General features: G+C 39.9%; 1 protein-coding gene across 1 annotated transcript in view; it reads left to right on the plus strand.

Moving 5' to 3' along the window:
* ephb3.L (EPH receptor B3 L homeolog) overlaps positions 1-1,590 on the plus strand; it is a 34,488-nt gene extending 32,898 nt beyond the window's left edge. The window contains 1 exon segment of the mRNA NM_001095726.1: positions 291-1,590. Within this exon segment, the coding sequence (NP_001089195.1) occupies positions 291-399 (109 nt within the window). The 3' untranslated portion in view covers positions 400-1,590.
* The last annotated feature ends 10,387 nt before the right edge of the window (positions 1,591-11,977 follow it).

An 11,977-nucleotide genomic window follows, 5' to 3' on the forward strand; every position in this document is an offset into this window, starting at 1 on the left:
TATAAATAATCCAGACCCTGTCACAGCTTTGGGGGGGACAGAAGATAGAGGAGGTGTAATTGGGCACCGACTGATAAGCCGTTTCAACAAATATTTATGAATATTGTCTTTTACCCAAAGTTTAGCGAGGGGCGTTAAAATGATTTTGTTGTGAAACCCCTATTGAAAAGGTATCATTTTAGAAGAAGAAAATTATCTTCAACTGGATAAATGACTGACTGCAAAGAATAGAAACTGAAGGAAACATTTGTGTAGATTTTTGAAGGGTTTTCCTTTTGTTTTCCCCTTAGGGACCTGCTCCGTATCGGGGTGACGCTGGCTGGTCACCAGAAAAAACTTCTCAATAGTGTTCAGGACATGAGACTACAAATGAGTCAAACACTTCCTGTCCAGGTGTGAAACTACAGCAACCAAGGAACTCATCTCTTCATATTGAAGAAATAATATGGACTAGGATAGGGCTCAACAGAGAGCTGGACAAGAGAGAACCGTGACAAACGACAGGGATTTACAAGAGGATTTACAAGAGAAACCGCAATGTTTGTACACCAGGACTCTCTGCTCTCTGCTTGTTGGTTACTTGCACTTGGTGATGATGTGCTGCTGTGAGAACATAGCTCACTCCTACATATCCTCCATGTCCTATGTGGGGTGAGGAGAGTGTAATAATGTGCAGGTAGGGGTGTTTTTAAAAAGAGTGTTGGGTGTGACAGAATGAGGTTGTGTACAGGGTAGGGACGAGGAGTGTGAGAAGGATACATTGCAACTTAGGGTAGGTTCTGGCCTTGCATGATGTAGCTGAAGCCCTGGATGGTACAAGAAAGGCAATAAAATAAAGAGTCTTCCGCCTACTGCAGAATTTCTGGAGGGTTCCTGGATTTCAGAACTAGCTATTCCTTACATTTCTATATGTACCTGCAGTGAAAGCCCAGAATCTGCCCCACCTCACAGATACAGGCACCACACCCGTGTGTACACTGCAGTGCCTTATGCAATTTGCTCAACTGCAGCCAAACAAGACTGCTTTGGACTGTTTTCTTCCTGGATTCCCTGCATATATAAATAAATATATATATACATATACGTTCCAGGCTGTTCTGTTATTAACAGCCAAGTGAGTGAGGCGGAACAACCGTATCTCGCTGTGTGATCGATAAATTTCTACACTGTGCTGTGTTTCATTCCTTAGAGGAGAGGTACTATGGCACAGCTCATGAGTTTATCTTTCATGTTTGTTTTTCTTTTCCTCCCTTCTGTTCTTTCCCGCTGCTCTTCCCTCATCTTCTTGTCATCTTTCCAGCTCTGTCCTTTCTTATAATCTCGTCTGCCTTCTCTCCCAATGTTTCTTCCCACCCTCTTATTTTCACTTTTTCACTCTCAAGCTTTCACTCTTCCTTTTTCTCAGTCCTTTTGTCTCTACTATCCTTCCTCCTATCCTGACACCATGTTGCTTTGTTTTTATTTTGCAAATACTCTGACACTTTTGCAATTTTGAAAATGTGTTTTAGAGTGGATTTTGTCATAACATTGCATTTTATAATTGTTTTTATAAAGAAGTACTTTTTTCAATTAAATTATTCAAGAAAAGTATGTAATTTGAGTTGTCCTTTGTTGTTGTTCTCTTTTGTGCAAATGGATAGTTCAACCGTGACATGTGTAATGCCTGGAGCACATTGACCTGCTGTATTGCTGAAATCTTATATGCTCTGTCTGCGTGTTTTCTCCCTGTTATACTGTGTGGATAAATTCTAAGCGGCAGTCAGTGAGTGGGTGCTGGGTGACCATATCATAACCGCAAGTCTGGTACACTCAGTGTGTTTTTTTCTGCTTACAAGGAAGCGGGTGATAAAGACGTGTCTCCTGTAAGTTTGAGTTAAACCTTAAGGCAAACATGTGAATCATGGGAATGTTCTACAGACAGAGTTTTGGGTTGGTGAGCTCACTCTGATTCACAATAGCAGTATATGCCAAATACATTGCAGGCTCTGGTAGTGAAAAACTGCTTCTAATCAGACTTGGCCTCCAGTCACTACAAGAACAGAGAATTGGTTTGTTGGGAGATTATAGACTTTTAAAGGTTACTTGGTTTACATTTTAAAAAGGTTTGCGTGTCAGGGACAGACATAGTACTGAAGGATAAATCAAATAAAAAAAGAAAATCTTTATATTGTGCAGACACATGTATTGATCAGAATACCTTTTTAGTGATGCACTTGTAACACAGGACCTGATACAGTAAATAAATGAGCCAAGCATAAATGGAATCTCATAATACATAAGCCCTTCATTGTCAAAATACCGAATATTGTGTAATGGTGGTCACCTCCCTTACAATCAACCCACTGGACCATAAGATTCCAAAGCTGAATTGAGGCCCAAGATTGGGCAATGACTCAAAGCCTGCCTGCCTTTTTCTCTATACTGTACTGTACTGATACTGTATATCTCTATATCTGTTTTGTCTGTAATGTGTGCAAAGAACACGGACTATCCAATTTAGTTTGAACTGGGTGACCTGTTTGTTGGATGTGGGGATAGCATTGGAATAAAAGAAGAGATTAGAATCGCAGAATCTGCAATCCAAAAAATACTAAGATTAATCTTTATTCCTACTGCTGACCTCTATTAGGGCAAGTAGCAACTGTTATTAGTCACATGCAATTATTCACCTTTGCAATATGAGCCCTAGTGTGTGGAATTAACATGGATAGTGAAAAGCTGTTTAAAACAGGCATTTATTAATATCATGCTGTATCACAGGCTTGGGCAACAACAGCTGGAAGGGCCTTAGGTTATCCCTATGCATTTAGATATATGCCTTTATGTTAAATATATTTAGCAGCTGTGTTTAGAAATTAATGATAACTTGAGTAGAAATGCATATCCAAAGCTTTGTTAAAGGGACATGAGCTCATTCAGTTGTGCTTATGTAGAAAAAATGCATAATGTCTATCTATGCTTCCAAAAATATATGGTTTTCTTGCACATTATTTCAAGGTGATCAGAGTCCTTTTCCCCACCCCACTAAAGGTGGCCATAGACGCACAGATAATTTCCACGAAAGATTGTAATTGTTACATCTATGGCCACCTTAAGGCTCACAGTATAATGCAACCCCCCCTTACCTTGTTGCATTGCCAAGTGATGGAATTATTTCCATATAGTTCCCTGCTTTCCTTGAATCTGTGCACCACCCGCTACGCAAAGCAGAGGGGTTTTAAGTCCCAGAATCCATCAGTTCACAATGAAAAAGCTTGAGGTGCATTACACCATGAGCTTAAGGGGAGTGGAAAATGGTTCTTTCAAGTTACATGGTTTTCCTGTGGAATTGAGTTTGTGTAAAAAAAAAAAAAAAGTTCATATATTGTTTATGTTCTTTCTGCCAAACTTTGTCAAAAAGGTGGGCATATTTTTCTTTTATAATACATTAGGTATTTATGTCAGATTCCAGTGCAAACACATTACCTGCAATTTGGACAAATCCTTCATGAGAGTTTTGGAGAAATTCCTAAAAAGTGGATTTGGTGCATCCCTAATAAAAACTAAAGTCAATTAAAAATACATAAAGGAATATGTAGTACTGTGCGAACCCAGATACCACCCAGATTCCAAGAACTTATGCAAGAAGATGTATACGATATGCAGAGGTCATGTTGCTATGGGTTTCTATGCTGGGGCAACCATTTACTACGTTTTACCAGTTGTACTGCAATTATGCTTGCCAGATATTTACAATTGTGTATCAACCATAAACAGACACTGTTCTATCAGCATATCTAACTTATCACAAAATAACATGCATTCTTTTAACTGAGAGGCAGAAATTGGTCATCTTGTCAAAAGAAACTAGCTGCTTGGGGAAGAAACTGTGTACTTCTGTGTTTTTGTTGAGGTGAAAAGGTTCTCCATCTCGGATGAAGGGCCTTTGGAGACTGGTCATCTGGTTGGGGGTCCCATTGTGACTAGACTTTGCCAAAGTTAAGAACCTGGGAGCAGCTAAGAGCTATTAAGAATTCCATGCATCAAATGTCCTGAGCTTTGAGTTCTGCCAACATTGGTTGGCTGTGGCTCTTTCCAGTTGCTAGCTATTAGGCGTTAAGCCATGGTCAATATCATATTAACCAAGTTCTGAAAATTGTTCTTAAGCTTTGGGAATAGAGCTCCCAGTAGGAATAACAGTGGATCTACCTGCAGGGGTCTACCAAGCATAAGTTTTAAGAGGCATAGTACTGCTTTCTGAGAGTGAAAGCAGAATATATGCATGTATATATACATTTTCTCCCACTGTGAGGCCTATCTCCTTTTTTTTTTTTTGCAAAGGTTTTTGACACAGTTTGTGAGGTTCTGAGTGAGGCTTTATTATTTTTTTTTTTTTTTTTTTTACATATTTCCGGATTGAGACAGTCTGCTTTAAAGAGCCAAGAAGAGTGTCTTTCATCAGAGAAGGTATCTATTATTTTTGCCTGTATTGCTTTGAGGACCTTAAAGAAAACCTGTATTGGCAGGGTTTCAAAATAATGCAATAATCCAGAGAGAGTGACCAGTTTCACTGTGGCAGTTGTGTCAAGCCATAAGCGTTCCATTTATCAAGATCCCTAGCAATAAGTAGGGTATAATATTGTTTGTAGAGATGCACTAAATCCAGGATGCAGTTCAGGAATCCAAGTGCCTGGCCAAACCTAATCCAAATTGGGAAAATCACATGGCTTTTCATCACACAAACAAAAGTTTGAAGAACCTGCTCGGATGAGTAGTGAACCGTCTTTAATGATTACTCTGCAAGTTCAGGTGTTTTAGAATTACTTACAGTATATTAGATAATGTCATAAATATTTTTTAACCGGACGGTTTTCTTTCCCCCTCATTTCCCTAATTTACAAATGCAAATTAGGATTCAGATTTAGTTGGTTAGTCAGCCGAATCTTTCACAAAAGATTTGGGATTCAGCCGAATACTAAAGTAGTGGATTTGGTGCATCCCCATTTCTTTGTACATTGTAGTGTGGGTAGAAGTCAAATGTAAACCAAGATATTTAATAGAATCCACCTTCCATTTGTAGTTTAATTTCAGTTCTCTGCAAATGCTGTCATCTGTATTGGAGAGCGATTTATAGGTGGTGCTTCCGATTTGTAATGATTAATTTTGTGGTTGGATAGTCTTCCATAGTTGTCTAATAGTGCATGAGAATTTGGAAGCAAGGGTCATGGTTGTCAAAAGCTATGCAAAATCTTGCATTACTTTGCAGAAATCCTGCAAATTTCAGCCCCATGTGGCCCTAGCCTAAAAGTAAGGAGAACAAAAATAGATCTTTTCTGAACATTTTTGTACCAATGCCACAATGTAATTTACTGTAGAGCACACATGCTGCATTGGCTGAACCAACAGAAATTGGTTGCGGACAATAAGATCTAATTGGATGATGCACTAACTTTTATAGTGTTTACCTTAACACCCCCGTCTAACAGAATTTATATCCAAATAAGGGGTGGATGCTAAATGAAGTGCACAAAGGAACACTTTTTGAGACTTTTAGTATCCCAGCCAAAAGTTTATGAGTGCTACTTTAGCTGACTTGTGCAAGTGTTGTGGTATGCAGACTGAACAAATGGCATCGGTGCCCACCTCCTTGTAAATGTGAAGTAAGGGGTCGTGTGGGTTGGGAAATCCCAGACCAAAGTGTTTGTACAACTTCTTTACACTCTTACCACTTAAGTGTTGGGTGAGGTTACAAGTGCAGGCATGAACTTTCCATGCAAACAAAATACCTGGTCAAACAGTCTCAAATCTCAGTACAAAGATTGCAAAAGCTTGATACAATAAACCATAGACAGCCACTATCAAGGTGAGGGTGAAATAAAATCACAGTTTACTTTAACATGGTTATGCATAGACCATACTTTTTCATCCTACCTAGAAGTGGAATGGGCTCCGACATGTAAAAGTTATTATTAAGTTGTGCAAACTCCGAGATTCCTTCTGTTGGAGAAGTTTGCTTTGCTGCCCCAGTTTACATGTGAAGTCATGCCCTCGTGTCATACAGGGGATGCTGATGTATGTGCAAACACAAGTCTCACTTTACTGGCTCATAAAATATGAAGAAAGTGCTTCATTATGCAGTCAGATCTGGTATAACTTTTGTTATGGTTTGCTTTATTCAAGATGTTCCTGCGTAGGACAACTATGTGTGTAGGATGCAGACGTTGGTGCGTTGGCTGTTGTTAGAACTTATTTGGAAAGATAAGATATAAGACTTATTTTGGCAAAAAACAAAAGAGACAAGATGTGGGGCAGTGCCAAAATGGAAGCATTTAAAGGAGAAAGTTTATGGAAGATGGATGAGCTGGTGGGAATAAGACATGTAAACCTGGGACCTTCACCTTGTGTTTTTGCTTCTTGGAAAGCTAATGGAAACTATCCTTGATCTAAACTAGTTCTGTCCAACTCTGAACCACACATTATTTGATTTGATCTATGTGAAAGAGCAGTGAGAATGTTCCAGTCTTATATAAATAATTCTGTCATGAACTAGTGGGATATTCTTGATCTAAACAAAGCCATGATTCTCGGAGCCCTCCTCCATCTCTATTAACCTGGTGTGCTTAACCCCAATTTTACTGCGCTAAGTAAAAAGATATATAATATTCATGAAAAGGAGAGGGGGGGAGGATTATGACTCACAGTTAAAGCAAGGAGACAGGCAAGATAACTGAAGTGGACAGGTCTGACTGCTGAATTCTGTATGATCTAGAATGGGGACTGACAGGTTACGGACATTCTAGCCAGATGGAATTTGTAGTAGCCAAGGTAAAAATCAGTTAAGTGCATTACAATTTTAGAGTCTTCAAAAGATTGTATTGTCATGAGATAACACTAAGAGGGGGTAGAACAAAAAGGGAGGCATCCATTGATGGAGGAGTGCTTGCAGATGGGAGGAGGGTAGACTCATTAAAGCGCGACTAAACAAGAAAAAAACATTACATACCATCAGGTAAATTACAGTAGGTGGCAAAAGTGTTTTTCTTTCCATGATGTAAAGACAAAACAATTCAAAAGTGTACTGACTGGAAAGAAAAATCTTACTAAGAAGTCCTGAAGTTGACAAATTTGCATGCCAAATCATTTGTTATTCCCCGGCGCAAACTGCATGTAATTGTCATCCTAGTCAGCAACTATTTTTAGCACCTGGAAGGTAGAATTGACTAAGTATGAATTGTTTGATTGTTTTTTTTTTGTGACAAAATTGAAGTTCTGTACCAAAGTGGCATTAAAATTCTAGGCTCTCCATTTGTTGTGAAACTAGAACTACTAGACATACAGTACCTAGGCTGTCAGTGGCATGCTGTGAGTTGTAGTACCACAACCAGGCCTGGACTGGGAGTCAAAATAGGCCCTGCCATTCCAAGTACACAGATGCCAAAACAGCCCCTACCAGCCCAAACAGCCCCCTACCAGCCCACTATATGGTAACTTTCTATGGAACCATACAGCAGCCCCTCTGGCATTTGCCAGAACCCAAAGATTGCCAGTCCGGGCCTGACCACAACATATGGAGTAGGAATTAACTGACCTCAGGGAATTAGTTAAAAATTCAACCACATGCCTTTTTTGCAGAATTTGCCCAAATCTTCAGTGCCTGGTAAAGCATATCTAAAGATTTATGGGTTGATTTATTAAGAACTGCAGAAGGGAATCAGGCAAAACATTTTTTTTAAAAACTCCACCATGCTCTTTATCACAAGGCCAGTTTTTGTATTAATTGCATTTTTTCCCATGGTCATTGATTTATCATGATTTATCATGATTCTTAATAAATCGCCCCCCCCCCCCGTCATGTCACTGGTCAACCGAAGGTTGCAATTTCTTTTTGTCTGATGTGATTTTTCCTGAAATTTATTTAGATTCAAATAAGCAGCTTAAGTCATTGGTACTGATTCATTATTTATCCAAATCCAAATTTCTGGACTTAGCGCATCACTAACATGGGTTGTTAAAGCAGCTATTCCCAACCTGCTGCTCTTCAGCTTATTTCCAAGCAGACAAAGCTGATAGGGGAGCCAGGAATTATAGATTAGAAATGGAGGCCTAAAGGCTGAATAAGTTACAAACCTCAGCAAACCATCCTGCTGAAAAAGAAATGACTATTATTCCGTTGCCTTATTAGGGAATCTGCTTAGAAAGGGTGCCAGGAGAGACACCCCCACGTTATAGAGTGCCTCTTCCTTGGAGAGGCCTGGAATGCAAAGTAGATAAGGGTGAATGGGAAACCTTAGGGATGTAGATAGAGAAATGCTATTTTGGTCTGTAGTGAGATAGTGAGAGGACAGAAGAGGAACTACCTTTGCTGCTTTGGATGGAAGAGCTACACTGCATATGCTGAATTCCCTACACATAGAACAACACTGTCTCTCTTTATTACCAGAAAAAAAGTCTCTGTTTTGATTATTGGGAGGGACTGCAGAGGAGGGGGTGTGGGCATCCTGTTTTGTGCATGCTTTAGGGGTACCTCTTTTCGCTGGCATGGGGCCTTCCATACCGGAAAATTCTCTGCTGCTGTGAAAACATGTTTGTGATCATATGACTTTTCATGCAAACTGAGGATAAGATAGCAAGTAAAACAAAAACACGATCTGTGTGGTTAATCCATTACTAATACCGTGCTTCAAGTATTTTGATCTTAAACAGCATTTGACAGGAGATAAGGGTTCTTAGGCTCACCTGGCCAATGTAAAACTGAACACCCTTTTTTTCATTATTGGCTGCTTTTCAAATTCCACATAACGTACACCCATCTCAAGTGTTTTTGAATCCTCTCTGTATTTGCATCTATCATCCCTCTTATAAGGCCTTACAGTGAATTCCATATCTGTAAAGCAGTTTGGCAGCAGGGTCTCCATAGCAAGGGCTTCTTTTTCTATGCAGTTATTGTTAGAAGCATCTCTTTTGTATATTTTGGTTATCTCTGAGCAGCTCTTTACTTTTGTCGCTCCACAAAAATACTTCAAACACAGAATTTTCTTTGTGTCACCCTTGTCTATCGCCCTGCCATTCACTTGTCATGACACTTCACTATATCTGAAATATAGATCCTGTAATTGTTCTGAAGTTATTGTAATATTATTTTAAACTGTTTTAGAAAGTTGTGTTAAAGGAACCCAAGGGCCAATGTACAGGTCACAGTTCTGTGCATCAGCCAATGGCAGAATCAAAGCTCATATTTTAATAAATGAACCCAGAATCCTTGTAGACTAAGCCATGATTTTATGTAATGTGGTTTTAAAAGGTTATTTTGCTCCTTTTTTTAGTTGCCTGTTTTTGTCTCTGCTAATTTTCTGACCATGTTATTTTAGAGGGCCTCTTCAACCCAACTTTATGGCCCACAGAGATGAAGTGATAGGCCATATATATTTTTTGTTGCATTGCTGGTTGAATAAGGAAGTCCAGCAATGACAGACGTAAAATCACAACTTGCCTTTGAACAGGGGGTGCTGTCCTTAGCACCCATATAATACAATACCTACATCATATAATATGGTTCAGCACTTCTCCTCCCCTCCAGTACCACCTGTAATGAATTAGCACAACATTTACCTCCCTTTATTAAACACTTTTTATCCAATTCATATTTTCTTCCCAAGCAAATGCCTGTTATGAATGGGCTATGCTTCTCATCCCTGAACTATATAATGGGCCATCAGTGCTTCTCTCTACAGCTTAGAACAGTGATCCCCAACCAGTGGATCACAAGCAACATGTTGCTAGCCAACCCCTTGGATGTTGCTCCCAGTAGCTTATTTTTGAATTTCTGGTTTGGAGACAAGTTTTGGTTTAAAAATAAAACAAACAGTTGTACTGCCAAACAGAGCCTCCTGTAGGCTGCCAGTCCACATGGGGCTACCAAATGGCCAATCACATCCTTTGTTTTGCAACACTTGGGAACATTTTTCCTGCTTGTGTTTCTTCCCCTCTTTTTACATTTGAATGTTGCTCACGGTTAAAAAGGTTGCAGACCCCTGGCTTAGAAGAAGCTGTATGGGATAGCCAGTTGTAGACTTAAGCTGGCCATAGGCTCAAAGATTCGCTCGTTAGGTGACATTGCCAAACGAGCGGATCTTTCCCCGATATGCCACTAACGGCATGGCTATATCGGGGGTAATTCGAACGTTCGACCGTATGGCCGAACAATCGAATTACGATACGCCAAGAGGCTCCGACGGGTCGGTCGGTTAAAAATCAAACATTCCTAATCGATATCGTGGCCAGATATCGATCAGGAAGACCTGTCGGAAGCCCCCATACACGGCCAGATAAGCTGTCAAATTGGTCCAAACAACCGATATCGGCAGCTTTATCTGCCCGTGCATGGCCACCATTAGAGATCTATAGTCAACACTGCCATTTTACTGGGTTAACTAAAGATAGAAGCCTTCCTTAGGCTTAAAGGGTCATGTCCCAGGTCTCTCTCCTACTCAAACACTGCCACCTGTCCCAGCCTTTCAGAAGCTCTACAAACAAACAGTTGCTTATCAGACAGGGTCATTCTTGTCAGTGTAGCTGCTTTGTGACCTAGCTACAAGACTAAAGGTCCCCATAGACGCGACGATTCTTCATTGGTGAACGACCGATTTCAGTGCAGTCTAACCAATCCGTCAAATTATCGTGCAGTTAGTGGGATTCAAACGATCGTACTTCTTACGATTTTTCGGCCGACATCTGACAGAAAATTGATCGGCCAGGTTTAAAAATCTTTATCGGTCCCAGTGCAATCTATCTATGTTTGCAGGGCCAAGCAGGCAGCTACTCTTCAGTTTTGCTGGCAATATCGCCTGAAATGGTCTTTGTAGTTGATGGACACATCATTTCAAGATAATCGATTGGATCTTTTAAAAATCTTTACATCTATGGCCAGCTTAAGCAAAAGGTTCTTCTGATGGGGAGAACTAGTAGTACTCACTACCAATTTTTCTGGGTATAAGCACATTATACTCAGCCTTACCGAAGTCCCCTATAGAGCTGCAGCTGCTTTTGTATACACAACTCATTGATCTAAAATTAAAACACTGAAAAGTGGCTACTAGAACAGTTAACATATTAGAAGAACTGCCACCCCAAGAGGCCAGACGAGGGAAGCCATGAACTCAAAAGTACATAATATATAGTAACATAGTAATTTAGGTTGAAAAAAGACACATGTCCATCAAGTTCAAACTTTTAACTTTTTTTAACCTGCCTGTCAGTTGATCCAGAGGAAGGCAAAAAAAACCCCCATCTGAAGCCTCTCCAATTTGCCTAAAAAAAATTCCTTCCTGACTCCAAAATGGCAATTGGACTAGTCCCTGGATCAACTTGTACTATGAGCTATCTTCCATAATGTAATTAAAAATACTCACTATTAGCGCCGACCGATCCGAGTAAGGAGGCGTTTGTATTAATAGCAAATCGGCTTTATTACTTCACACAGTGTGAGGATACAACAGTGGGTATGCAAAGTTCCAAAACCTACGCGTTTCGTGCCCTTGGATTCGGCACTTCCTCCGGGTATCTTCCATAACCCTCTATTCCCTCACTTGCTATCCAACCCATTCTTAAAGATATCTAATGTATCAGCCTGTACAACTGATTCAGGGAGAGAATTCCTCATCTTCACAGCTATCATTGTAAAAAAAAAAAACCTTCCAAATATTTAGGCGGAACCTCTTTTCTTCTAATCTGAATAGGTGACCTTGTGTCAGCTGGAAGGACCTACAGGTAAATAAAGTATTAAAGAGATTATTATATGATCCCCTTATATATTTATACATAGTTATCATATCTCCCCATAAGCACCTCTTCTCCAGTGTGAACATCCCCAATTTGGCCAGTCTTTCCTCATAGCTAAGATTTTCCATACCTTTCGCCCTTCTCTGTACCCTCTCTAATACAATAATGTCCTGTTTGAGCACTGAGACAAAAACTGTACGGCATATTCTAGATGGGGCCT

Source organism: Xenopus laevis, chromosome 5L (genome assembly GCF_017654675.1).
Source record: "Xenopus laevis strain J_2021 chromosome 5L, Xenopus_laevis_v10.1, whole genome shotgun sequence".
Classification (NCBI taxonomy): Eukaryota; Metazoa; Chordata; class Amphibia; order Anura; family Pipidae; genus Xenopus; species Xenopus laevis.